The following is a 27,274-nucleotide window of genomic DNA, read 5'->3' as shown; positions in this document are numbered from 1 at the left end:
AATAAAGGTACAGTGCATTTCTTATCACACCAAGAATAAAAATATTTAATGCATTATTAACAGAACACAGAGCACATAATGGACAAAGGATTAAACAAAAAGAATTTACAATCATTATTAAGAAGAAAAACATTCACATTCTTTGTCTTTAAACTATAATTTTCACATGAACAAATAACCAGTCTGTGGCAGTATTTAGTAACCTAAACAAAGATTTCTCTACCGTTTCTGTTAAGAGTGCACATACTAGAGTTGACTCCACTTCTTAATAGACATATGTTAAGAATGAAATCTCTGACCCTCCAAGACACTTGTCAGTGATGTCTTTATATGTTATTGTCATTTCCTAAGTGAATATTCCAGGAAGAACTAGGAATACAAAGAATTGAAAGTTCTTACGTAAGCAGGGACTACAAAAAAGAGGCAGGGCAGGAGATGTGAGCCTGGATTCATGCACCCTTTTCCTGTCAATAACTTTTGCATCCTTAGGCAAGTGATTTATCTGCCTTTTGCCTTGGATTGAGAAGGGCTGTAGTATTACTAACCAATAGGAATTCAATGTCTTGAAACTTAGTCTGCAAAGCATACACTCAAATATTCTAACAGCACATTTTTTTAAACACTCAGAGATCCTCAAACATTACATTTCAATCCAACTTTAATATATACTAGTTATACTCAGTTTTACATTAAAAATCTACAGTGGAATCTGTTAGCAAAGCACTTACCTCTCATTTAACACTTGGAAAAAAAAGATAATTAACACAATTATTCTCTTAAATAAAATAAAATCTTTACTCTTCAAAACCACGCTTTGAAATCTCCTTTCTACGCTTCTAGAATACCCAACTTTCTGATTTCACCTGAAGCCACGTTTCAGATATCTATTAGAGAAGTATATGTAAACTGGAATTGAATGACCAACACATTATGAGTATAGATGCACGATGTAGGACCCTACAGCCAAGTTTTGTTTGTGTATTCAAAGAACTTAAAAAAATATATATTTTATTTTGTCTGAGCACAAAGTTATCGTTCATAGACCAAATTAAAAACCTGTATATGGAAGTTTCCAAAGACTAAGGTATTTTGTCTTTTATTTAAAATATGTATATATAACTGGTGAACATACATGTATCATTAGTCCACATGCACATAACCACAAATAAAATGTGTCAAAAGTATCCAGTGCTGTGTCTTTATACAATCCAGATCTATACCATCATGAAAGACTGCTTTTGTATTGTTTTTATAAAATTATTTCTGTACAGTAGAACCTACATCTGGGATTTCAACACAGGAATTTAGAGTGATCCAGGGGTGGGGAAGGGAAGAGGGGGAATACAGCAACATGACAAATGCACTATGTAATCTAAAAATCAATTAAAATAGCGATTTTATATATTATTCCTATCAAAATCAATGGGATTTGGCCATTGCCTTCTACCATAGCAGGCTTGTACAACTGTGTGTTACAATGTCTAACAACAAAATTCAGGACCCATCAAACAGAGTATTTAATGCTGAACCAACTCTCCGGCATTACTGTTGTGCAGTACATATAGAAGACTTTCATGAACAATTTTTGGAGAAAAGGGTAGCTCACATATATTTCAGCTCTGAAAACAAAATGATTACACCTCTCATGAATTACGGTCGAGCACTTGCAGCAGCTTCAGAGGAAAAAATTTCAGTGGCCTTATGCTGGACAGCTAGGTTACAATGGCAACCGACGAAGTCCATATTAAGATCTGCAAGATGAACCACTTCTCCTGCTCTGTAGTCCCAGCCAAAAGAAGTGGTAAGGATGTACAGAGAGATCAAGAAAACAGGACCGTCAAAGTAAGCCATACAATCACTTCAAATCATTACAAATTTAATCTGGTGACAGTGAAAGGCACCAAATTGAAAGTCCCACCATTGTACAGTACTTATATTTGTAGATTAGACAAAGTCTGCACACTGATAGGGCAGGCTTCTCCACCCAGAATCATGTACTTCAGTCACAATCTACTAAGAGGTTTTCTAGAGGCAAATTAACATGTCAGTTCTTGTCTTCTGTCAAGTTGGTAACATGCTGACTAGCACAAATTGTGATGCTGTTATACAAGTATGCTACAAGTTTAACATTATGTATTTTTAATAGTTAAGACCATGTGTGACTCTATAATCCACTATTTACTCTGCAATCCCTTGCTGGCGATTTTCATACGATATTAAAGAGGTCCAGCTGTATTTGAAATAGTGATAGATAAAAGCAGCCACGCTGCATCACGAATTCCTAGAGATACTGAATTCACCCCTCTCTCCCACAAAGTACTCTGGATAGGAAATTAGCAATTGTATCATAGGAAAGAGTAAATCAGAATAAATTACTCCATTCTATCTATTTTTAATCTTACTAATTTGGGTCAAACCTTTATGGTACACATAAAGGGCCAGCTTTTCAAACCAAGCCTTCATTTTTGCACTCATAGCTTATGAGTGTAATTTTGAACCTGTCATTATTTGTGGGAGATTTATTCACCATTGAGATGTCCAGATAGATTACCTTTGGGGCAGTTAAGTAGACCGGCATCTTATTGGCTTTGGAACTTTGATGAGAAGAAATTGGAGAATGAGACTAGCTTAAAACCAAAGAGATGTAACTACTCTCAAAGTCACATCATATACCAAATTAGGAAGTGCTCTGTCCCTGGTTCCAAAAAGGAAGGTAGGAACCTGATTTCTTGCTTTTGTATGAAAAAGGTGGATAAATTGAGGAAGGCAGGCAAGATTTGTAGTAGTTAGGTTAATAAGTTAAACAAGTAAAATGCTAACAACAGATGAAAGAAAACATTGTTCAGATGCAAGCATAAAATGGAGGTCAAGCATGTCTTCACAGCAAGAAAGGTTGATTAGATATTTCCATACCTGAAACATGTCTGCTTTGTTCTTTAATAAAGTGATCTCCATCTGCTCATGTCCTTGAAATTTTTTCAGCAGTACAGCCTGCTGTGTTCTAGCCTCACATAACTCTGTATTTTCCTGTTCATAATTAACTAATTATGCTCTAATCAATAGTGTAGATCCTGATTTTACAATGTAAATCAGATAAATGAGATAATGGCTGGGGGGGTCAATCTCATTTTATTTACAAAGCCCAGCACGCACATCCAATTTCATTACATTGCATCTACCTGCGCAGGAGGGAGTCTTATCAGCTGGCCTGCAGAAGTCTTATAGGTAGCACTAGGGAAAAAGACCTGTGCCTTTATAAAAAAAATAGTGGAAGCAAAGCATGGCCATCATAGACATATTTCCAAGTCACCATCATTTATAGCATGAAAATTCACAAAGAGCTGACTCAGGCACAGTGAAAAAAACAACCCTATTTTGCATTCATAAGACAGCAGTGCCCATCTATAGCTGTAAAAGTAATTACCTTCAAGTCCCTGAAACACAACATTAATAAGCTAATCTTTAAATACAACTTCACAAATATGCCTCAGAGGCTGTGGAAAAATCTCTCTCACTTATATACACACCACTGCACATTGTCTGCAATGCCATGCCAAAAGGTACTATATGTTAAAAAAAAATGTAAAATTGCAGCTCATTTAAAAAAGATATACATACTGGCACCCTGCTTACTGTAATAGCTTAGAAAGAAAATACATTTTATAGGAAGAGGATTCATAGCACTTTGCTATGACACAAAACAAATCCGATGAAGTGGACATGGGTCTACGAATGCTTATGCTCGCTCTCTCTCGGTATTATTTAGTTAGTCTATAAAGGTGCGTATCTACCTTGCCTTCTGACAAAACAAATCATCCGTTGAGTTACGGGACTCTATCATACAGAGTCCCCTTTGGCAAAGTTCCAAGTGATCCCATACAGAACTTTACAAACAATATACTATCAAACAGATTGCTAGCCTGAGTTGGGGACACATGCAGTCAGAATCAGAAATGTGCAACCCTAAATTTAGAGGTGCAACATGCCTGCTAATCCAACAACAGGAGGACATAACTGCCACACTCTCTTAACTAGAACCTGGCACTACTGACTAGAGTTAGCGCTCACTTCTTGTTAAGGTGCTCTTAATACCGTGCAAATTTCCTCCCTGAAGTACTGGGCAGCCAATCCTGCCAAGGACATAAATCAATCAAACTCATGTCCCTATAACAACTACTATGAACATCAATGGTAAATTTATGAAGTGTACAAAAGGTGATTCAAATAAAACTGCCATATTTCTTTTTTCTCTTAATTGAAACTGAAGTTGAAGCTAGGATCCAGAGGTGAAAAGGCTGAACTTGCTAGACAGCATAACCAAACCCTGCATGTTTATTTTCTCTACATAAAGGAAGAGTGCCAGAAAAAAATGAAAACACTTTCACCACGGAATATTGAGAAAATATGCTGTTCTTAGGACAGCTCACCTTCCCCACCCCACCTCATCTCCCACTCCAAGCAGTTGTTGCAAAGTAAAATGGAAAGATTTCTGTATTTCACATACTTTAATTGTACAATTCAACCTTATAGATTACAATAAAACTATTTACGTAACTCAATGTATAGATTTAACAAACAGCACAAAGAAAATGGAAGATAAATTGGCGTTTAAGCACAGCACAATCTAAAATATATACATGGATCTTTAGCACCTGGTTGGGCTCCTTTGCACTAGACAGGAAGATCTCTGTCTTGAATAGATATGTATGGATTTCCCTTATTTTTCTGAATCTCATGATGTTGTAAAACTGAAATGATTTGCTCTACACTGACTCCTATAATTCTCTTTATCCCCACAATATAAGAAGCATACAAAGTGGGTTGCATGTCTGATTCATACAACCATCCTAATGGACCACTGCTGTCAGCATAATTTTAAGCAGCCTTTGCGCAATTGCTAGAGGCCAGCTCGCTCCGAGGGACTGCCCTTAAATTTACTAATTTATGAAGGAACATTTATTGTAAACTGACTGTTAAAAACAGTAGGAACTAACATTTTCATGTTTAAGTAAAACAGTCACCCCAGGGCCAAGGACCTGGGTGTCTATAGCACAATGGAGAATGACATTCTTTTTATTAGATATTGAAAAAACTACTATATAACAGAAGAGTTGACATAGTAACTTAAAAACAAGAACTGTCATTCTCTGTCTCATATGATATCATAACTAATAAATAGTTGTCAGGAAGGCCCGTGGTATATTTTAAAAATTATATATCAAATTTGGGGACTAAATGCAAAATATTAAAATTCTTTGTACTACAGCATTAAGTTGGGATCCCAAATGTGTCCAGAGCTTCAGGCACAATCCAAATGTGCGAGAGACAGTCCCTGCTCTGACCAGGACTAAAGGGTGGGGAAGACATGCCTTCCCCACCCTTATAACAGGCTCATGCCTTCAAGATGCCAAGATGTGAAGTAGTAAAGTAAGTACAAATAAGAAGAATTCTCAAAAGTGCCTAAGTGGTTTTTGAAACTGGTACTTGAGTGCTTTGGAAAAAATGTTTACCTGTACATTCACTTCTACTGGAAGAAATGGTTTCTGATAGGAAAATAACCTGGGAGCTGGACTATACAGATATTCTTCCAACCCCGTGGCTGGAGAAGTTTGCAGGCAAGCTCTCCAGTTTGGGGACACTAGAGGGCTGTTCCCTGGGCCACCCATCACCCTTAGGGCGCTCCATTAATTGACAGCCTGGCTTCTTCTGTACCTAGGAAAGGGGTACACTGTCAAGTAGCAGCTGGTAGCTGCTGAAAAACAGCACCTGCCACAGAGAGCCAAGGAGGGTTTGTGCACCAGAATGCATCCCCACCCCACCAATCAGCTGCTTCGCAGGAAGCGGACAGGAGGAAGGAGATTCTCCTGTGGTAGGAACCCTTCTGGTTCTCCTCTGCACGAGAACAGCACCTGCTCCTTGCAAGACTTCAGGCTGATCTGAAGCAGTTCAGGGAAAGGGAAGGCAGCACTCAGCTATGGTGGGAAAGCTCTGGAAGCCCTGCTGCAGGGGCACAGCAGCAAATCAGACAAATCAGCACAGCAGCAGGCTGCCTTGTCCTGCTCTGTTTTGGATTAGCTGGGTGGCAATGGGAACCTGGCAGGGCAGTGAGCCAGGCCTGGGAAAAGCTTCTGCACACCAGCCCCCCCCCCCGCACTGGCTTTTAAATCACTATTCCTGTTGCTCAAGCTGAGCAGCAAGGGGGAACAAAGGGAAGTTGGAGAGCCTGGGAGTTAGGCTTTCCTTGAGACTGGCAACTGGCTCCTGGCTCCTCCGGCTTTTATATTGCCACCTCCATACCCCCAGGCTGAATTGAGCTCTAAAAAAAAGTATGAACATCTGCAAATTTTTGTTTTCTACTGGAAGAATGGCAATTTTTCTGGTAGATACTGAATGTCTGTGGCCCCAGTCCTTCAGTTATGGTCACACTGTAAATGTGTACTCAAGAAAGCCAAGTATTTCTTCAAACTAAGGCTCCATGTGTAGATTTTTCATTGTATTCTGTTTCAATTAAAAAAAAAAAAAAAAAAAAAAGACGATCCATGATATACCAGAATCATCTAAAACTGCTAAAGGAGGAAGATGCAATTCTGTAATTTAAGAACAAAGCAAGCAAAGCCCGCCTGCCTAGTCTTTCACTCAGATCAGGCACTTAGTGCATCCTAGCTTTTTTTTTTTTTTTTTTTTTTTTTAGGTGTGCTTATCACCACAGTGTTTAAGCAGCTTATAATGATCAGTAATCCCTACCACAGATGAGCAAAAGAAAATTAAAATATCTGTCAGCTATCTAGATAGCCAATTTCATCAACCAAAAACAAGCAAAACCAGCAACAAAACAACCAACCCAAAGCAGAGTTTATCTTCAACTTTCAGAACTAAACTTCTTGATATATACTGGCTGGCTTCACATAATACTTTTAAGCTCTGTCATTTGAGAATAATCTTTTGTCTGCTTCAGAAATCAAATGCAAAGAAAATAAACTATTTTAAATGTTTACAAAATAAAATGTATAAATACTTTCAAGAAATAAACGTCAACAAACATGTAACACAACAGCATTTTTCTAGAACAAAAGTATGTACTCACTACTTTTTCTCATAGCAGTTATGGTATTTCATAAACTCTGAAATACATTTTTGTTGCTATACATATTACATATAAATTTTCAGTAAATGCATGCACAAAGTAAATTAAACACATAGATATCTACAGTGTATATGTAAATCTCAAACATATATAAGATTATAGATTGCATAAAGCACATATACAAACTCAGTATATTTCATGCTTTTACATTATTTTTACTTGCGCACCTACACTAGTTCTATAAAAAAGAGTACCAGAAAGATTGATACCAAGGTAAAACAGACAGAGAGTATTTTTTCTTTTCAAGGGCTGGAGACAGGGGAAAGTGAAGGTTTATTTTTGGTAGATGGGGGACAGCCATTAAAATTAGGATCTAGAAACATTTGTTAGTTGCAGACAAACAATTAGCATGCACTGTACTAACCTCCCTAGAGATATCTTCCAATTATGACCTCTAATATTCAGGTCAAGCCAGCAGCTTTGGTTTTTCAGGAGCTCAGACTACTACACAACAGTACAGAATTGGGTGCTATTAGTGATTACTGTGAATGTCCACTAGGGATTAGGTCACTGGAAAATACATTTCAAAAGGTGAAACATGCAATATTTTTATCCAGTTTTCTATTGGAAAAGGCAAATGAAATAACACACTGAACGAAAGATAAAGATACTTCAAATGAGTTTAACATTTTACACAGGGCTTATTTTGCTAGTGAAGCAGAAAATGTTATCATTCAACCCTCTAATATTTCATGTTTGCTTATTCCCAAATTCTCATTCACACTTTCATGTTACAGTATTTTCTGATACATATTCTAGAATACAGTTTAATTGTATTTTATAAATCATTAAGTATTCTTTCTTACAAGTTTTCACTCTTTTAGGTCTGATTTTGCTGGAAAATATTCAACATTGTCTTGATGCATAAGTTCCCTTACTACACTTTTCAGTTCAGTGTCTACAAATTATAAAATGATTACAAAATCCTGCATCCTCCATGGCTGCAGAGAGGGGTATGGGAGCAGCAACCAGCACTGCAGGGGTGGTGGCAAACCTGCTCCCACCTTCCCCCTATTACTCCCAAACTAAAACAGGCAGACCACACTGCAGGTATAGCAGCCAGTGACTTTTTAAACCTCCCAGATTCAGGTAAGAATCTTCCCTCATCCACTCTTGGCACCCTCTCCCTTCCACTCCTTGCATGGTGGTACCTTTCTTCTCCTCCTGTTTCCTGCACTTGCCACAGTTGCTGTCCCTGGTTGACATGGGGGCTAGAGGGAGTTCCAGAATCACTCCTGTCCCTGCCTCATTCCAGCTTGGATGCATGGGGGGGCTGGGCTGGGCTCAGCCAAGGACAGTGGCAGTGGTGGTAGAGTATAGGTTGCCCCTCCCAGAGCCTGTCCCTGCTCTTGTAGGGTATATGTGGAGGGACCAGGCAGGGAGGAGGAACCTGCTTTTGCTGTTGTTACTGTCCCCAGGTGATCCTGGTTCCTTGCACAAGCCAGCTGGAATGAAGCAGGAACAGAAGCATTCTGGAGCTCACTTTACCCTGGGTCAGCTGGGGACAGTGACAGCAACAGGTGTTGGGAGGGGGAGGGAAGAAGTGCCACCAAACATGGAAAGGAAGCAGGGGGATTCTTACTTGATTTGTGGACTCAAACATGTCCACAGATGTAGCTCTCATGGTATGGTCTGAAAGTGCGGTGCAACCACCCCACCATACCTATTCTGGATATGACACTGGCTTGAATACAAACTACTTGACCAACAGTCACCCCAGGGCCAAGCACCTGGGTATCTATAACACAATGGAGAATGACATTCTTTTTATTAGATATTGAAAAGACTACTATATAACAGAAGAGTTGACATAGTAACTTAAAAACAAGAACTGTCATTCTCTATCTCAGATGATCTCCTAACTAATGCAAAGGAGAAGGAAAGCCTAACAGCTTCACTAAGGACTAAAACTAGTAAAGCACTAGGTTATTATTGACCAAAAGTCACACCATCTTTGGTTTTCTAGTAAAATATATTTTAAAAATCATTAGTTATTCCTAGCCAGATAACAAATAGGACCTAGTTTCTTGCACAATGTTACCTATGAACATAGTTGCTGGATATAATTTTTTTTTTAGTCAACTGTATTTCAGAATTCTAGAACAGAAGCATCAAAACTCTGTCCTCTCTTATGGAAAATAAACTTTTGCACTTGAAAATTTACCTCTCTCAGAATATATAGTTCATCATCTCAAGGAGAATGTTGCATGTCTTACAGAATGTTAAGTATCTATGCTTGAACTTCTGAATTTGATAAGGTGTTTTTTTTTTAAACACTACAACTTATTATACATCAAGTTAATTTTATTTAATATATCCGAACGCATGATGCCCAATTAAGACACGAGTTGCAGGTTAGTAAACACCAACTGATGTTTCTCGGCTGACTTAATACAGCATATTATTCCCTCTTTTGCTTTCTCAAGTTTAAAAGCATTTTTCAGTTAGAATTATATCATAATAGATGACAAAAATTGCACCAGGTACCAAGAAATTATACGTTGCAAAGTTATAAAATTGATTTTACTTAAGCAGAATTCTCCCCCCACCTCCTGGCAAGTTCAAGTTGAAACGACGGTGATGTCAATATAGTGTAGTTGTAGATTTAAGAACTTGATCAATGTAGTTTGCAGATCAAAATATTATGTCTGTATCTATCTGGATACAAATGGATGAAGACGAAGATCTTTCAGCTGGCATGCTATGAGATCAGTTCTTCATTCCTCCCCCAATTTATATAATCTCTAATTTAAATGGGGGTAGGTGGAAAGGAAACTTGACCTGAATACCACAGGAAAAGTCAGTCAAACAAAATAAGGCCTGTATATATTCAGGTCTTCCTCATTGTTTCTGCAGTGATCCAGAAAGGAATATAGATATATTTTTTTTACACTTGAATGGATGAAAGTGGAAACAATTAGTTCATGCTAATAAGCAAAAAATCAGTTCTTCTGTAGCATGTCTATTATTTCAAAATTAAAAATTATTAACTGTGTTACACGTCTCATTGCCACTGTACTCAACATTTAGTGGAAACAATCCTTTAAATAAATGTCTATGTATAAGGCAGTTTTTAAAATAGGAATAGTCTTATTAAACTGCGTAAAAGAAGAGCAGCAGGCTGATAGCAAAGCGTTGCTTTTTTCATTCACCACCACCACAGAGGAACACACAGCATTTAAGTCCCATAGGCTTCTGTCACTCTTCACTGAATCCAAGTACTGTATATCATCATTTGCCAAGGAAACACAGGGGAAAAAGACATTACTTAATAGGACAATTCTGACAAGACATTTATCCGGTATTTTTCAACAATGCACATATCAAATGTTCCTGATTAGTGCAAAAAAATGTAAGCAAATTAACTGCCTTGTCAGTCCAAGTAACAAACCAATCAATTACATTCTATCCAAACCTGACAAGCAAACTCAACTTTTTGTCATAATAAGCTTATGGAAAAGACAAGATAGCTGTTTTCCTTTACTTTATGTACTCTATTGAGGATTTTATCCACATTTTAAAAAATCACATTTATTAAAGAGGTTTCCAGGATTGCTTCTGAGGATGAGTTGTGGCAGAGTGGTGTCTCATGAAGGGTATCTACACAGTAAAGTGATAAGAAAAGAATATTAACATTTAAAGATCATAGCAGCTCTGCTTTCTGTCTTATGAAACATTTTAACACCATACTAGATGCAGTTAATATGTATGGTCAGATCCAAATAGACAGTTGAAGACTAATGACATGCTCATAAGGGCCTTTTTCTACAGGTCAAAAACAGAAGCTACCCATAGAACTGTAGAGAAAAGACTTTGATCAAAGAAAAGGTTTTGATCAAAAAAGCAATGGCTGCATTCAGACAGATATGACCATACACGTTATAATTTTCCTCATATTTGAAACCATAACCAAGTGTCTATGCTTTTTGGGTGGTTTGTTTTAAACGAGAGAAGATGCTTGCTTTATAGAAAGAGGTTCAGAAATAAGTTTCTTTAATTTTTATTGTAGCTCCGCTCTCAAGAGAGAATCAACTCGTTCTACTCAGCTTATTAAATATTATGGTATCTAAACTACTCTTAACATGGTTGCCTCTTTGAGCCAACCATTTAAAAAGATTTCTGGCTCACAGTTCCTCTGTTATTTGCTCATCTGTGTTTTCTTCACAGTTTTATTTGCATTCTCTCCCTCTACTAACAGCTGCATGCTACATATGCTAAACTTTACTCTTGATAGTATTTTCTTTATTTTCTTCACTTCCCTATGGACATTGGTAAATTTTAGTGAGCCTCATTTTCCATACTCTTTCCAAAAAAAAGGAACCTATTGCACTATAAGAGATTAATGAATAAATACAAATACATGGACCACTTTATGGGATTTTCACCAGATATTTAGTGTTCTCTGAATCTGCTCTCAGAGCAGGTTTCATATCAATTTTTATACGGAAATTCCAATATAACAGCTTTAGAGTTTATTTGTATGTTGCAATTCTATTTTAATTAAATTAAAAAATGGAAAGGAGTAAAATGAGTCTGGAAGCTGCTATCGGGCAAGGGTCAAAGAAAAATTAGCCCCTGAAAAAAACCTGACAGGAATGTTTTGCCACAGATTTCACTAGCAGTTTGCTTGAAGCAATATTCACATAATATTGGATTTAAGGGGCCATTTCTTTGATGTGCGGTCGTGGTGGTGGTGGGGGGGTAACATGTAAATCCACTTCACTTCTCCCATCTCATTTGAACTTGATCAACTTGTATGTGGCTAGATCTTTAAATCAAGTGCACTGAACTGAATTTAGTATTTAATATTGAATTATGACTTAATAATAAGCTCGCAAATGAAACAGTACTGAATAAATGCTCTAGAACTGCAGGAAGCCTATAAAGAAAGTATATTTTTAATGAGCTGTAGAAGAATCTACATTCATGCAAGAGGAGCAGTAACAGGTAAAAGATATGAACAGCATATGCATAAAAATAGCAACATGGGATCTATAGTAACATTTCTCTGCCTTGCATACTTTTGATGAAAATTTGTTATTGTTGTTACCTTGGTACTGATATTAAAAAAAGAAATCATTTCATCTTTAAAATAAATTATTAACGAACTACACTCTAATTTCACATGTACAGCTTGGGCTGTGTCAACTATTTATTTCTTACAAAACCCCCACTTAATTGATAACTGATTATTTGAAGAAAAAAATGTCTTTCTACTAGGGGTGTGTGAAGCAGGCCTTATTCAATTCAGATTTGGCCTGAATCACAGACAGTGATCTGATTTGTTGATTTGGATCACTGTCCCTAATTCGATTCAGCCAAATCTGAACCTGAAGATTCAACGAGGATTCGAAGAATCAGCAATTCAGACATAGACACAGCTTTAAGAGGGGTTGTTTTTTTTAAATATACTTCGAGGTACCAGCACAGCTCATGATCACTGTGATGCTGGGGCACATGGAACATCCCACAGGGGTGCAGGGGGCTCTCCACGTGGTCAGCGGTGAACCCAGAAGTGAAGTACTTCCAGTTTACTTCCAGGTCTGCCAGGGAGCACACTGCGGGGAGTCCCCCACGCCTCCCCGGCTCAGCGATCAACCGCAGGGGGACCCTGGGTACCCCTTCCAGACCCAGAAGGCACCAGTCACTGAGCTGGAGTGGGGCCCACGTACTCCCTAGTGGACCAGGAACTGGACCAGCAGCACTTCTGGTGCACTTCTGGGTCTGCTGCCAAACATGCTGGGGAGCCCCCAGTGCTTCTGTGGGATGCTCTATGTGACCTAGCATTGCAGCATTCATGAGCCACTTGCTACCTAGAGGTATGTAGAAAAAACGTTTAAAGCCGTGTCTGTGTCTCAATCTCTGCATCTTTCCAAATTGATTCAGAGGGTTCCAATTTGATTTGGAGAGATTAAAGGGTCCTCTGATTCAATTCAGATTCAGAGATTCAGCCACTGAATCAGGCTGAATCTCAACTGAATCAAATCAGGGACTGAAGCTTCACACAGCCCTATTTTCTCTACATATAGAAGTAACCCAAACATGAAATGAATCATGTCAACAGAAGACAAACATACAAACAAGAACTCATTCTTATCCACAAACTGAAACTGATTACTGACTTTAATGATTTGTGGAACCTCAATATGCTTCTTCTCTGCTTTTGCTATTAAAACACGTGCCTGTAGTTTGATCATATTGAGTGATATGACTTTCCCTTGTGCATTCTTGTCTTTCATTTTGATGTATCTAGGAAATTTTGTCACCAAATACAATTCTGCAGCCAGTTTTTCCTATTTAAAATTTTCAAAGCTGACTGGTAGTCTCAAGGAATGGATTTCTAAGCACTTGCAGGAAAAGGTGATTAGGAACAGTCAGCATGGATACAGCAAGGGCAAGTCAAGCCTGACCAAGCTGACTGCTTTCTATGCTGAGATGACCGGCTCTGTGGATTCAGGAAGGGCAGTGGATGTGATATATCTTGACTTTAGCTAGGCTTTTGATATGGCCTCCCACTTCATTCTTACAAGCAAGTTAAGGTAGTATGGATTGGATGAATGGCCTGTAAGGTGGATAGAAAAATGTCTGGATTGTCAGGCTGAAAGGGTAGTAATCAGTGGCTTAATGTTTAGTTGGCAGCTTATATCAAATGGAGTCAGTTTGGGCTAGGGGCTAGTCTGGCCTGTTTTGTTCAACATCTTCATCAACAACCAGAAAGATGCAATGGAGTGCACCCTCAGTAAGTTTGCAGATGACACCAAGCTGGGGGAGTGGTAGATAGGCTGGAGGGTAGGCCTAGGATTCAAAGGCAGGCAGATTGGAGGATTGGACCAAAAGAAATCTCATGAAGTCCAATAAGGACAAGTGCAAAATTCTGCCGTTAGGATAGAACAACCCCATGCATAAGTACAGGCTGGGGGCCAACTGACTAAGCAGCAGCTCTGCAGAAAAGGATCTGGGGATTACAGTGGACAAGAAGCTCAATACAAACCAACAGTGTTCCCTTGTTGCCAAGAAGGCTAACAGTATACTGAGCTGCATTAGCAGAAGCATTACCAGCAGATTGAAGGAAATGATTATTCCTGTCTATTCAGCACTGGTGAGGCCACATCTGGAGTAGTGTCCAGTTTTGGAGCCCCAGTACAGACCGGATATGGAAAAATTGGAGAGAGTCCAGTGGGGAGCAATGAAAATGGTTAGAGGGCTGAGGCAAATGACTTGTAAGGAAAAGCTGAGGAAACTGGGGTTATTTATTATGGAGAAGAGAGGACAAAGGGGATTTAATAGCAGCCTTCAACTACCTGAAGAGTGGTTACAAAGAGCCTGGCCTGGCTCGTTGCTGGTGGCAGGTACACATGTGCCTCTGGGTAGATGTCAGGAAAGGGGCCAGGGCAGCACTGCCACAACCAGCATCGGGTCCCTCACAGCTCCTCCATCTACGCCTGGCACACCAACATTTTATAAAGTCAAGGTTGGGGTGTTTTTGGCACTCGGACCAAAAATCCTGCCAACCCTTGAACTAAACTGTTCTCAGTAGTGGCAGATAACAAAACAACGAACAATGGTTTCAAGTTGTAGCAACAAAAGTTTAAGTTAGAGATTAGGAAAAAACTCTCTCATGAGGAGGGTACTAAAGCAATGGAACAGGTTACCCAAAGAGCTTGGGGAATCTCCATCTTTGGAGGCCCAGCTAGACAAAGCCTTGGCTGGGATGATGTAGTTGGGGATGAACTAGATGACCTCCTGAAGTCCCTAATTTTTTATGATTCAGAGAAAACGTTAAACTTTGCTAAAGGGAGACCTACTAGATAAGAGCATCTGAAACAGAAACAGGAGGAAGAGCTCTGAAGTTTTTCCTCTCAGAGAATAGAATAGGGTGGAAATAGGCAAGGTGAAAGTTATTTTAACCAAAAAGGTTTCTTATACATTTTTGTTCCTCTAAAGGAAGAACTATATTCTTCTGTCTTCTCTCCCAGCGAGGACAGAAATGAAGACAAATCCCCACTTACTATATTTACTAAAATCTAAGATGAGGTTTTTGCTTCCAGCAGAAGGTAAGAGGGGAGGGATAGGCACAAAAATGGCAGGAGGGCAAGCTGCAGTGGGAAGCAGAAGTGGAGGAAGAAGGGAATTGGGGGCAGGTGCAGGCATGGGCATGGGGCAAGTGTGCAGGTGCAGGCAGCAGGGGTGGGCAGAGGCACAGAGGGGCAGGCAGCATAGGACATATGGCAGGGGGGCACATGGTGGGGGGCAGACAGCAGAAGGGGCATGCATGGGGAGGCAGGGACAAGGAGCAGGGGGGAAGGGGTCTGGTCCCTTACCCTAAAGGGCTGCTTTTCTTGCCATAACGACTGGTTGCAGGGGGCAGGGGGCAAAATGCAAATTTAAATTGAGTCTAAGCATGGAAAATTTTAATGAATTTATAATTTTTCACATACAGAAACTAGTTATTGGGGGGGGTGTCAGTCATCTTAAATTCAAAGTTGTTTGAATTTATATTCGAACATATTCTGGGGAGACAGGAGGAAGCACACAGTGAAAATCATTACCCCCTAGCCCACACTTCTGGCTATTTCAATACCCTTCTCCCTCAGTCAGGTAACAATATGTAGTTTTTATGTAAAATCTCCTTTGAAATAATTTTGAAACAGATGATGGAACAACTTATTTTGAGATTTTGGAGAGGATGGATCACAGACCCTTCTGATTTGATCTTTTCATACAACATTTACAGAACAGCGGGTTTAATATTATATAAAGTTTTAAGCTAGTAGGAAAATGAAAGGATCCCTATTCATTTGTAGAAACTTTTTAAAATACTATGTTAACTTTTTTTTTGGAAGAATAATGTTTTGGACTGGGAAGGGGAGTGATGAATTTTATGGGAGATAAACTTTCAACCATAAGCAAAATCTTTGAATAAGGTGTGCAAATTTAAGCAGGTTTGCGTAATAAAGGTTCACAGAGGTAAATTTTGCTCCCTTGAAGTACAGCAGCCAGCTCTTGCATACTCTGACAAATTTCAAGATGTACTGGGGTGTGGAGGAGAGAATATTTAGATGGCATATCACAGTAGTGGACAATGGACAAGAATGGAATTGAAACCATTAACCACAGCAAAAGAGCTGGCTATGACAAACTGACACGTTTTTAAAGGTAGTAAACTACAGGTATCTACGCTAGATGGTAAGTAGCCCAAAATACTAGCCAACATCATCTTTTAAAAGCTCACTTTCTCCTGTCTAAACAATATTTGCCTCTTGATTCTAAGATGTAACAAGTATTTATAATACTTAGTGGAATTCATGGTTGTTGTGAAAACTCAGCACTTCCAAGAATCAAAATCTTTTATATATACACATATACATAAAACCCAATGATATACAATATATTTCTTAGGCAGCATACTGAAGTAAGTCTCACTAAGAAACAACTGTTGCAATCAGTTACAAATGCTGCCTTAACTAGTAGAAAACTGTATTTGATAATATAATCTCAATCTAGATGATTTTGTTTATATAAAAATCTTATGTCAACGTGTGTGTGTGTGTATGCATGTGTGTGTACACACACACACACAGAGTGATCAGACCGGGGGGAAAAAACCTTATTTACAGTATCAAATACCAGCATTCATAAAGTACTGACAGAAGAAATTGAACTGCTTTAATTCATTATGCTAATTATTAGAAAATGGTGACCTTTAAAATGGGTCATTGTATAAACATACTGAGTTAAAAATAAGATCATCTATTGATCTATAGAACTGTGCATTTCAAACACTATACTGCACTATTTTCACTTCAACATAAATGCATGATTCTTAAAAAAAACCCCAAAACACACCCACTTACATAGAATGGAATAAAATATAGATATCAGACCAGGGAATTGAATTCTTTCAATATGAAAAGTGTAGTTTTCCTCCATTCTATGATGTCTTTGAGAACAAGAGCTTCTAAAGACTCACAGAAAATATTTCAGTCAATACACTCAATACTCTACATGAAGCCCAGCTTTCTCTTTTAAGAGACTGCATTTACAGACCTTGTCACAACAAGGTCCTTGATGGTATCGAAGCAATTTCAAGATACTTTAATCATTGGCAAAACTGAGTAACCTGACAAGAAAAATTTGGGCCAGAAAGATTTCAGTCACTTGAAAGGAAGGTTATTGACTGATGTAATTTCATTTGGATGTGACTGAATCCAATTGATCTGGTTTTTGCTATGCATATCTTCCTTCTGCAGCTGTCTCTGTCTATCTGATTCAATGTGCAATTGCCGGGACTGCCTATCCATTTTCACTGAAAGCAAAACTCCTCCTTCCACCTGCTATTATTTAGAATGAGCATACTATGAGAGGATCAGAGATCTCTAAAATGTAATCTCTCTGTATTCACTATAAGGAAAAGTATGCTCAACTGAATACTACTCTTTAAATCTTACCAAATTTGGTGGTTTATTTATTACATGGTGATAATTACAACAACAAAAAAACCCACAAGAAAATTTCACTGGTACCTTAAAGACACCAGGTTAGGCTGTTTATAATATAAACAATATATGATAATATGAAATTAATTGTCAGCCCTCCTTCCACATTATGAAATGCTGAATCTTGAAAGTGACTTTGCATACATTCAAAGGGAGAAAAGCAATGTTAGCAAATATTTTGTAAAAACAGGCAAGATATCCAAATATGAAATAAATGCATTTTTTACACGGTTTATTCATGCAACATCAACTGAAGTTGAAACTCCATAGTTAATGTTATATTTTAGAAATGAATCATACCCTAGCTCATGTGGTGATGCAAGATGGTAGTGAGTTACAAGACACCCCCTTCAAAATAGTACAGCCCATTTAGTGCCAGTACATATAATGTGCAGTGATTATAAGCCTGGCACAGTTACTCCTTCCTCAGTGTTAAGGGGGTATGAAAGGGTAGCAGTGTGTCTCTAGATCAGGATGGATTGTATATTATAGTTATTTGTAATGGCCAAATTTTCTACAAAATTTGACACATTAATTCTTTAGAAGGTAAATTAATTTTCAGAGTAGTATGTTTAAAGTTTACTATCTCTGAGTGAGAAAACCTTTACTACAACATCTCAGACAAGACATTGTTGTCAATTTTTGGTTAAACAAATACTTCTCTTTGGTGCAACCTAAATGAACTGTGCCAAGAAATGCCAATAGAATGGATCAGGTCTATTTGGCTGATTTTTCTGATGAAATAGGAATGAAGTAACTCTCTCTCTAGTAGGAATATGTAAGATCCTCTGAGTTAAGAACTCGGGCTTAAATTCCTCATTAGTAACCAGAGGGCAGATCCAAAAGTCCATTTTCCTCATAGACAGTTCAGTTACAAAAGCAGCTTCTCCCCCTGATAAAACTCTAAGGGACTGCCAATATGAAGGACCTGAAACAGGCTGGAACTCAGCTGCTGCATTAACTGGATGGGGGTGGCTAGATATGCAAGACATAAAAGGATACTATTTGTAAAACTATTATAACTGCGAGGCCTGTATGATCACACAGTGAAAAAATATATGTGGTGAAAGCACTCCCATTATAACCCTTCTTCCTTCAGGGTTAATGCTAATGAGATTAGTCAGAGGTCATCTTCAGTAGCTGCTCTTCAGCTTTGCAATGTTCTCCCCCTGAAGACCCGCTGGAGCCTGAGCCTGGACACAGTAAGATCACCTTGTTTGGACAAGCATTTAGTAAGCAAGGCTAAGGTGGGATATCATTTGTTTCATATCTTATTTTAATATTCCATCTGCTTTTATAATATATTTTTCCTTGCATTATAAGCAAAATATGACCAAGGTCATAATAATGATGCCAATGACTATCAACCACACGGATGGCAAGTTGTCCCTCTCTCCAACCAAAAATGGCTGAACCTATTTTGTATAGATGCAGCTGCATGAAAATTAGATGAGAACAAGGAATTAAACCTACAAACTAGCCTCACCACTTGATTCTACAGCATAAAGTCTTAAATTGCTTCCTGCTACTATCCAGCATAATCTGTGTTTTATTAGGTTTTAAAATCAGCCCCTCAACCATGTGCTAAACTTGTCTAGATACTGGGATTGTTGAGTGACCAAAATGTCACTAAGTTGTGAACAAAGTTGTGTGATATCTGCAGACTCCTGGAAACTGAGCCTACAGCATCAATATCTTACCTTAGAAGCGTCATGCAAATCTGAAATAACATTTACTATAACAGCCCTAAGTAGGTGGCAACTTGTCCTCTCCAAGAGTGCAAAAAGTAGGTTGCAGTAGAGTGCAACACAAACCCTAACTAGCCAGTTCTAATTGCTTCTCTGAAAGTGCTGTCCATGTGAAACACTGTATAGCCTGATTGGGAATTGGTTATCTGGGAAAATATAACAATTCCATATGCTGGGAAAACCTAGGAATTGAAAAGAAAGACAAGTTTCTTATGGTGTTGGGATGTGGTTACTATAGGATGCACCACTGGGCATATCCTGTGTAGCAGATGAGTGGAAAGCACCTCTTCCAATGATGTCTTATTCTATTTCCTCCCATATTCCTTAATTTATCCCTTATGCTAAAATATGAATTAACCAACATTTAACAAATAAAGATATTAAAAATGGCTCTTAAAAAATGTCAACAACCTCCTAGTAAGCAAAACATCTCTCAAATGTTTTAATACTGTGGGAGAATGCTAGAGAAAAACAAAATTTTTGTCTGATACCAGATGGCCAGGGTATGGTTTCCTTATGTGAGAATAATAACTTTATTTAAAATGTACTTTTTTTCTACTACGCATGTTACAGAAAAAAGTTCTTCTAAGTCTATACTAAAGTGTGCATCAGGCTGCTTTTTACTTAAAGGATTTCTGCTGATGTTTTAAACAATTAATAAAATATTTTGTCTGCCTGTCGGGTATATTAAATTGTGACAAGAAACCCATTATAAAGATAAGTCAGAAACACTGCATACACAAACAAGTATACATGTATTCTTTTATAAAATGTCAAAGTAATACAACATGTCTATACAATACAATAAAATAGTATTAATAGGACAGAAATCAATAATGATACAGTTTATAAAATCATCCCTTCAATAGTTTCTTTAAAATGTCAGATTTTATGTCTGTAATTTATAAAATATTAATCAGCCACACAGTATTTCCTAAGTACATAATTCCACTGCACTGAAGTAAGGCACCTGTATATACCTTATTGCTTTACATTTCTATAAGATAAGATGCTCCTGTTTATGTTTAAGAGTTAGGGTGCTTATGAGTCAAATCCACCTGATCTAAAATTACAAAATTGAGAATTAGAATGGTATTTGGCATTCACATTGTGATAATAAATTGGCTACAATCTCCTCTTTTAATCAATAGCAACTGTCTTTTAAATTACTGTGATAACAGGAAAGATTTATCACTAGAACAGGAACAGAAGTATAATTAAGCCAAAAGTAACCATGTGATAAAGTCAGGAAGATAAAATGGACCCAGGAATTGAATTGATTGAAGCAGTGGAATTTAAGCAACTCTAGACAACCTCCCAGGATCCTGCTTCAGCCACATACCACCTTTTTGTTCAATATTGTCTCAGTTTTGTAAAAATGTTGCAACTAGGGAAGCATCTGGAAGGGGTCCTCAGAAGAACTTAATACTCTATCTAAGATATAATGTGCCCTTTTAACCTCATGCATATTAGTGGATACAGAAAATATAAGAAGAGATTTCAAAGAGGAATCAAATACGACTACTGTTTAAAACATTCTGACCCATTATGGTTTTTCTGAGTTCTCTGCAACAGACAAATTATCCTATTATTTTTCTGTAGTCAAAAAATGAGTGAAAACTAACAGCAGGCATTTTCTCAGGGGTGCCTTGAATAAAAGATGGTTGAAAATCGCTGCCTTAAATAAAGTTGGGATTTTTTTGTTTCTTTTTTCTGTTGAAGACACAGAAGGAAATGAATTAAGACTTTACACAGGTCACAATTTGCAATTAAAGATATATCTTTACTGTAGAGAAACAAAGTTTGAAAAAGTGGGATACGGTTTTTGTTTGCTGCTTTGTTGTTCTTTTTAAAAATGTGCCTTCATCCTAACTTTAAAGCTAAGTCACAAAAAGCAGCAAGGAGGAAGGGGACCCAACCCACCTTGTGCAGTAACAGCTTTTCAAGGACTCAAGCGAGGTAGCATACAATTTCATTTAGTCATCTAATAGGTGAAATAGCATTCAGCCGTTTAAACAGATTGTTCAATAGTGGAAGTTTTAAAAAAATGCTACATTGTTTTGTAAATTTCTTGAAAATTGCAAAATTTAGAACTTCTGTGACATCTATTTATCAATCAAAATAAAGTCTGTATCTAAATATTAATGGGAAAGTAACAATTTAAAACTGGAATTCTTGCTCCAGGATATTTCTAGGTTGTATTTCCCAAAGAGATTTTAATTTTGTGAATTGCTTTGACTTTGAGTCAGTCTAGAATTTAAAACATTAATGTTAAGAATAGAGGTTCAAAAAGCCTGAGGTGGAATCTGTTCAATCTTCACGTTTTTCTAAGCTGCATAGCTTGAACCTATTACAAAGTGAAGCAATGTTCAGTGTTTGGGTAGCCAAGACAGACAGAAGCCTGCACTAGCCTAGGTCAGAAACACAGGGGTGCTCTCACACACCACCCCTCAATGGCCAGCTGCCTAAGGCTGCAGGACCCAGCCTAGTGGCAACCCAGGCCTGACTGGCTGCTCGGCAAATGTCGTCCCCCTTTCCTCCCCCCTGCTGTCAGCCACAGGGAAGGGAGAGCCAACTGAGAATTTCTCCCAGAATCGGATCCTAGCATGGTAAGCCAGGCTGTGGAGAGTGAAAAGCTCTTGGTGGTGGTTTCCCCACACTGCACTGGGCAGAACCTGGCCAGGGAAGGGCCAGGCCAGTGTGGATCCCCCCTCACAGGCTGGGGCTGGGGAGGGCGTGGAGCTGAGCAAATGCCAACCCCATTCACCTGGCTGATGCAAGAATGAATAGCCCCCACTGGTCTGGGCCTCTTCCCTTGGTCCCTCGTCCCACTGGGTTGACAGGTGTTGGCTGGGAGCTGAGGCTTTAGTACCTTAGCTCTGTGATCAGTGGGGAAGTGGTCAGCCCTGCTCCACTGGAGCAGACAGCATAGCCCAGAGCTGTAAAGCATTCTAGGATGCTGAGGGACTGTGAGTTAACTTGAATCAGTAAGGGATCTGGGACAGCAGTTCCATAAAACGGTTTGACCTAAATCAGTTAAGTCTGATACTACATCCAACCAGATTTATCTTAAACCGGTTTTGGCCATTTTGGAAGTGGTTTATATGCCCTGAACTTCTGTTCTGTTACAGGTTTAAACCAGTTTCAGATCACTTGAAGTGTTTTATATGTAATTTCTGTCCCTAGCCATTACTTATGTATTTTACCCAAACTGAAAATGGCCATTACATCAGACACCACAGGACATTACCATGGTTAGCATGTAGTGTAATGTCACTGCATTATTTACTTCACAACCCTGTAAAGTTAACACTCGGAATTTAGCTTCTGACTACATAACCTTATCTATGTAGCAAAATGGGGTCCTGAGTACTGAAATAGCAATAAATATGACATTATTCTTCATCATGGCCACAATAAAGGAGACAAATACCAAGGCCTGTCTCATGGCTACCTTTTTTGTTTGTTTGTTTGTTTTTTAAATATACATATACTCACACACTGACTTCACCAGCCAACCTAAAGCTAGTTAAGGCTTGGAGCCCTGCAGAGACTACTGTTTGGGAACCCCTGAACCATGCGATGAAACAAAAGCATATTTGTATCTCTATACCTGCTACTAAAAAAAAAAAAAAGCATAATCTGCAGTTCAACCATTATGCCTCAACAATCTTAATCTCTATTCTCAGGGTGGGGATGCTGGGAAAAAAGAGAAGTTAAATTGAAACACCTGCACTGAAAGATTTCAGATTGGTGTGGTACAGCAGTGCCTCAGCTGCAAGTACTAGAGTGCTTGCTGGTTCTAGAATTGACAGATAATAGTGCCACTGTTTGCAAATACCCCAGTACCACCACTCTAGTGAGCTTGCCCTTTGGTGTCACCCTGCAATCCAGGACAGCTGCTATTAATAAAGTCCCTTCATTAGCTGACAACCGATTTTACATTTTCCTGAATATATTTTACTACAAGTAAAAGCCAAAAGCCTATCCAGCACAGGCACTGTAAATAGTAGCATACTGAGTTCTTTATAGCAATTGGAACAACATTTGTTTATATTACTTATATTTACAATAAAAAATAGCAAACCATGTGAAATTCCCTTAACTAAACCTTCTTAGATACATCTGTAAACAAGACTACATAAAAGGTTAAAAAAGAAACATATGGAAAAAGTACAAACCCACTTATTTATGTGACACATTTATATTTTCAAATTCAGGAATGTAAGTGCATCCAAATTAACAGAGCGTTTCTTGCAAGGCCAAAAAACCTTTTTCAGAAGGGACCAGTTAATATAAAATTACAATGGATAGAAAAACTGCCTTACAAAATATATTTACTTTACTTCCAAGGTCAAAATATCACCAAGTTTTCCCCAGCAGTTTCATAATTCATTTCTTTTCCTTTGCTGATTTTTTTAAGGGAAAAATTACACAAAACTCTTCAGTTGAAATAGGGACATTAATAAAATGAAACATAAAACACAAATTTAGAAATCCCAGGGAATAAGGTAACATCTCAAACAATCCCAAGACTAAGGCAGAATAAACGATATATGAAACAAAGTATTTATGCCGATGGAACATAAATAAATTTTAATGTTATGATTCAAATATCTATTGTACATAAAAACTTCCCTGTCATGATTTGAAGTGAATGTTATTTCCAAGTTGTAAATCTGACAACACAAAACTTCTAGACTGCTAAATCAACGCATTAGTTCTCTGCACACAATTAGAACTTGGCTAAATGGTAATTATTTCTTCCACATGTATATTTCAAAATACTGAAAGGTAAGTTTCCTTGACACAACAGCTAGGTTTTTTTGTTTTATTTAAGAATACCATAGAACCATGATACAACAACAGCACAGCTACTGGAATTTTCTATGCACATCAAACATCCAACAAGAACTACATGGAATCATATCTATAAAACCTCAATTAGAATAGAAAAATGCAGCACTGGTAAATTACATTAAGTGCAGTAAGCTACCAATCAGTTTCACTGGTAGCAGTTAAGATGCACACAAAGAGAAGTGTGCAGAGTGGGTTAATAAAATGTTATATAAAAGAATGTTTTGCCTATACCTAAACAATTTGTGCTGAATAGTCATACTGACTAGAAATTGCAATGAAACAATTGCAATGAAATCAGCACAAACAGACGGGTACAACAAAAGCTTCCAACTTTTCCAGTGCAAAAAAGCATTCTTTTTCATTCACAACCACAACAATAAAGGAGAGGTACAGTAAAATCTCAGTCATACAGCCTGAGTGGGGAATGCCGGGTGCAGATAACATAAAAATGCCAGTTATCTAAAAATACTGGAGCTGGAGTGAGGGACTTGCACGTGGCAGCAGTGCAGGGTGGTGGACATGGCGGTGTGGTAACAGCGCAGGGTGGTTGTACACAGCAGCGTGGAGTGGTGGATGGTGGTGGCATGGCGTGGTGCCAGTTAATAGAGTGTGCCAGCTAGTAGGAAACAGGGATTTTACTATCTCATGGGAGAATTAAAATAAACTCAGTCTGACATCTTGCATGCATTTATTGTATGTTAAAGCTATTAAATGTCATAGGACAGAATTCTGCTATAGAGGATGTTAGGTATTCAAATTTAGTGCAAGTCTTGTGCAAGAATACATCTGGGAAGCCTTAAAGTTGGTCAGAATTTTTATGAAATTTGAAAAACAAACCAAAAAAAGGCATGCATCTTTCTTTTAGAGGTGCTTGCTTACAGTCAAATAAAAAGAAACAAACTAGTCAGAAGATCATACTGTTTATTGGGTGTCAGTCTCCTATCTAAACAAGATCCAGCTTAACACTAAAATAAGTCATCATAGAGATTCATGGAAGCATCACAGACTTCAAAAGGAATACTGCCATGAATTTACTGTTCACTAATGTTTGCCAACCTGTCTAGATGTGTCTCAGTTTGAAGTTTAGTAATTTAATTGAATACATTGCAAGCAAACATACAACACCACTTAAATCAAACTATACTGAAAAAAATTAACTAGACAGTGAAGTCAGAAGGATGGAAAAATCTCGAATGAACAATCCTCCACTCAGAACAAAAAAATAACAACTTTAGGTTTCACAGGAGGAACAGTCCAAAGAATAATGTGAACTATTCTGAATAAATCTAAAAACTGAGGACCCTTTTCACCCTTCAAACACATTTTATTTTGGAAACAAGAAATAGTACATTTTATTCAATCTGCATTTTGTTTACATTACTCTATTCCATACGTAATGTTGGGTTATTGAACCTCAACAGACACATGTATGTTTATTTCTTCAAGGTATGCTTGCTGGGTCTTAAACATGAAGAATTACAGAAAGACACAAACCTATTCTGCATTTCTTAGATTTGGCAATATGATATTATTGTAAGTGTCATCATCCTCCTCCTCCAAAATATAAAGCTATATTTGTCTGAGGCCACTGGAGAATATGCATCATCACTAACATTTTTCCATTGGTTTGGTAAGCACAATCAATACAATGAGCATAACTGATACAATACCACAGCAAAATCAGTAACTTGAAAATGGCAACTGTAAATATATTGACTGCAATTATGTTTTGTGCCTGCATGTCCAGAATCACAGCTTGAATCCCAAAAACACATATGCACATATCGAAAACAGCACACCCAAAGCAAATATATAGTACAGAAACTGAGAAATTGTGAGAGCATATTTAACAGAATACAGTAACCAGAAGTCCACTTGCTCCCATATATATATATATATATATATATATATACACACACACACACACACACACACACACACAAACTGGGAGAAACCCCATTCTCCCAAGAGAAAACAGAACTGTCCTGGAGCAAGCAGGTTGGGGGCTTTGCTTTACTGCTCCCCTGCCTCACTGGATCACTCCATGAGAAGAAGAGAGCAGCAGCCACCGTTCCTTGCCTCTTCCCCAAACCAGGCAGTCCTTGCTTGGGTGAAAAAGCAAGGATTTCACCAGCTCCCTCTGGCTTCCCTTTGCCCCCTCTGTGCCTACCTCCACCCCCTCCCTTCTCTCCTGCCAGTGCCCATCTGCGTGACAGGGTGTCTGTTTAAAAGGTGATGGGCCTGGGACTGGTTGTCAGGAAAGTTTCCCCAAGCTCAGTTTGTGGCCCCACTAGGGACAGACATTCAAAAAGCCTGAGCTTGAATTGATTCAATCTTTGCAGGTTAATCTAACCTGGTGAGGCTGAACCAGTTTGCAAGCGGACATATATTCTCTCTGGACTGAGGAAATTCAGGCACATGACTACTGTGGCTCAGGCTAGAAGCTGGGGGGCCTCCCTGCCCTTGAACAGAACTGAGCTGACCTCTGATTAGGGAGGTCTGCCTGCACCACCTCAGGCTTTTCCCCGCTGCCTGCTCAAGGGGCAGGAGTGTTGCCAGGCCTCAGGGGCTTCCACTCTGAGGCACTCTGGGTGTGTGTGCAGTGCATGCATCCGTTAATGATATGGAGCTTTTCAATCTCCCTCTCCATGCTTCTTTATACCATCTGCAGCAAACAGACAGGTGAACAAACCTGCAGGGGGCTGAAATCAGTTATTATCACCTCATCAGCAAAACAATAGACTCTCTCCATTACTTCACACTCTCGTTAAACAGATTACTGGCTGACCTGTTGATTAACTCCAAATAGCTGTAAGCAGTCACTTTCTGCCTGTCCCAGTGAAATTGGAGACACACACACAGACACCTCTCAGCATTAGCTAGCATACAACCTGCCTAGGGACCATGGAACTGGTGTTTCTGCTGTGATGGGAGATGGAAGGGATGGAGGGATGGAGGGGGCAGATTCCTGCTTAAGCAGCAAGCAACGGGGGTGTGGGGGTGGGGGGGAGACATAGGGGGAAGCC

At 38.5% G+C, this 27,274-nt stretch overlaps 1 protein-coding gene and 1 long non-coding RNA gene across 7 annotated transcripts in view; one reads left to right on the top strand and one right to left on the bottom strand.

The window, feature by feature from the left end:
• The window catches only part of PHF14 (PHD finger protein 14), a 290,125-nt gene that overhangs the window by 95,798 nt on the left and 167,053 nt on the right, over positions 1–27,274 (bottom strand). Inside the window, exon 17 of one of the 6 annotated variants that reach the window (XM_019533925.1) lies at positions 7,401–10,744. The exons of the other annotated variants lie outside the window; for them this stretch is intronic. Coding sequence (XP_019389470.1) covers positions 10,732–10,744 — 13 coding nt within the window. The 3' untranslated portion in view covers positions 7,401–10,731. Of the gene's footprint in view, positions 1–7,400; positions 10,745–27,274 lie in introns of those variants that run through there. 6 annotated transcript variants of the gene reach the window in all.
• LOC109309246 lies at positions 5,181–10,079 on the top strand. The gene is made up of 2 exons (XR_002100853.1): positions 5,181–5,354; positions 5,390–10,079. It is a non-coding gene; the product is annotated as an uncharacterized LOC109309246 (long non-coding RNA).

This window comes from Crocodylus porosus, unplaced genomic scaffold, assembly GCF_001723895.1.
Source record: "Crocodylus porosus isolate Cpor-Errol unplaced genomic scaffold, CroPor_comp1, whole genome shotgun sequence".
NCBI classification, from domain to species: Eukaryota; Metazoa; Chordata; order Crocodylia; family Crocodylidae; genus Crocodylus; species Crocodylus porosus.
This window is presented reverse-complemented; position numbering and strand designations above follow the sequence as displayed.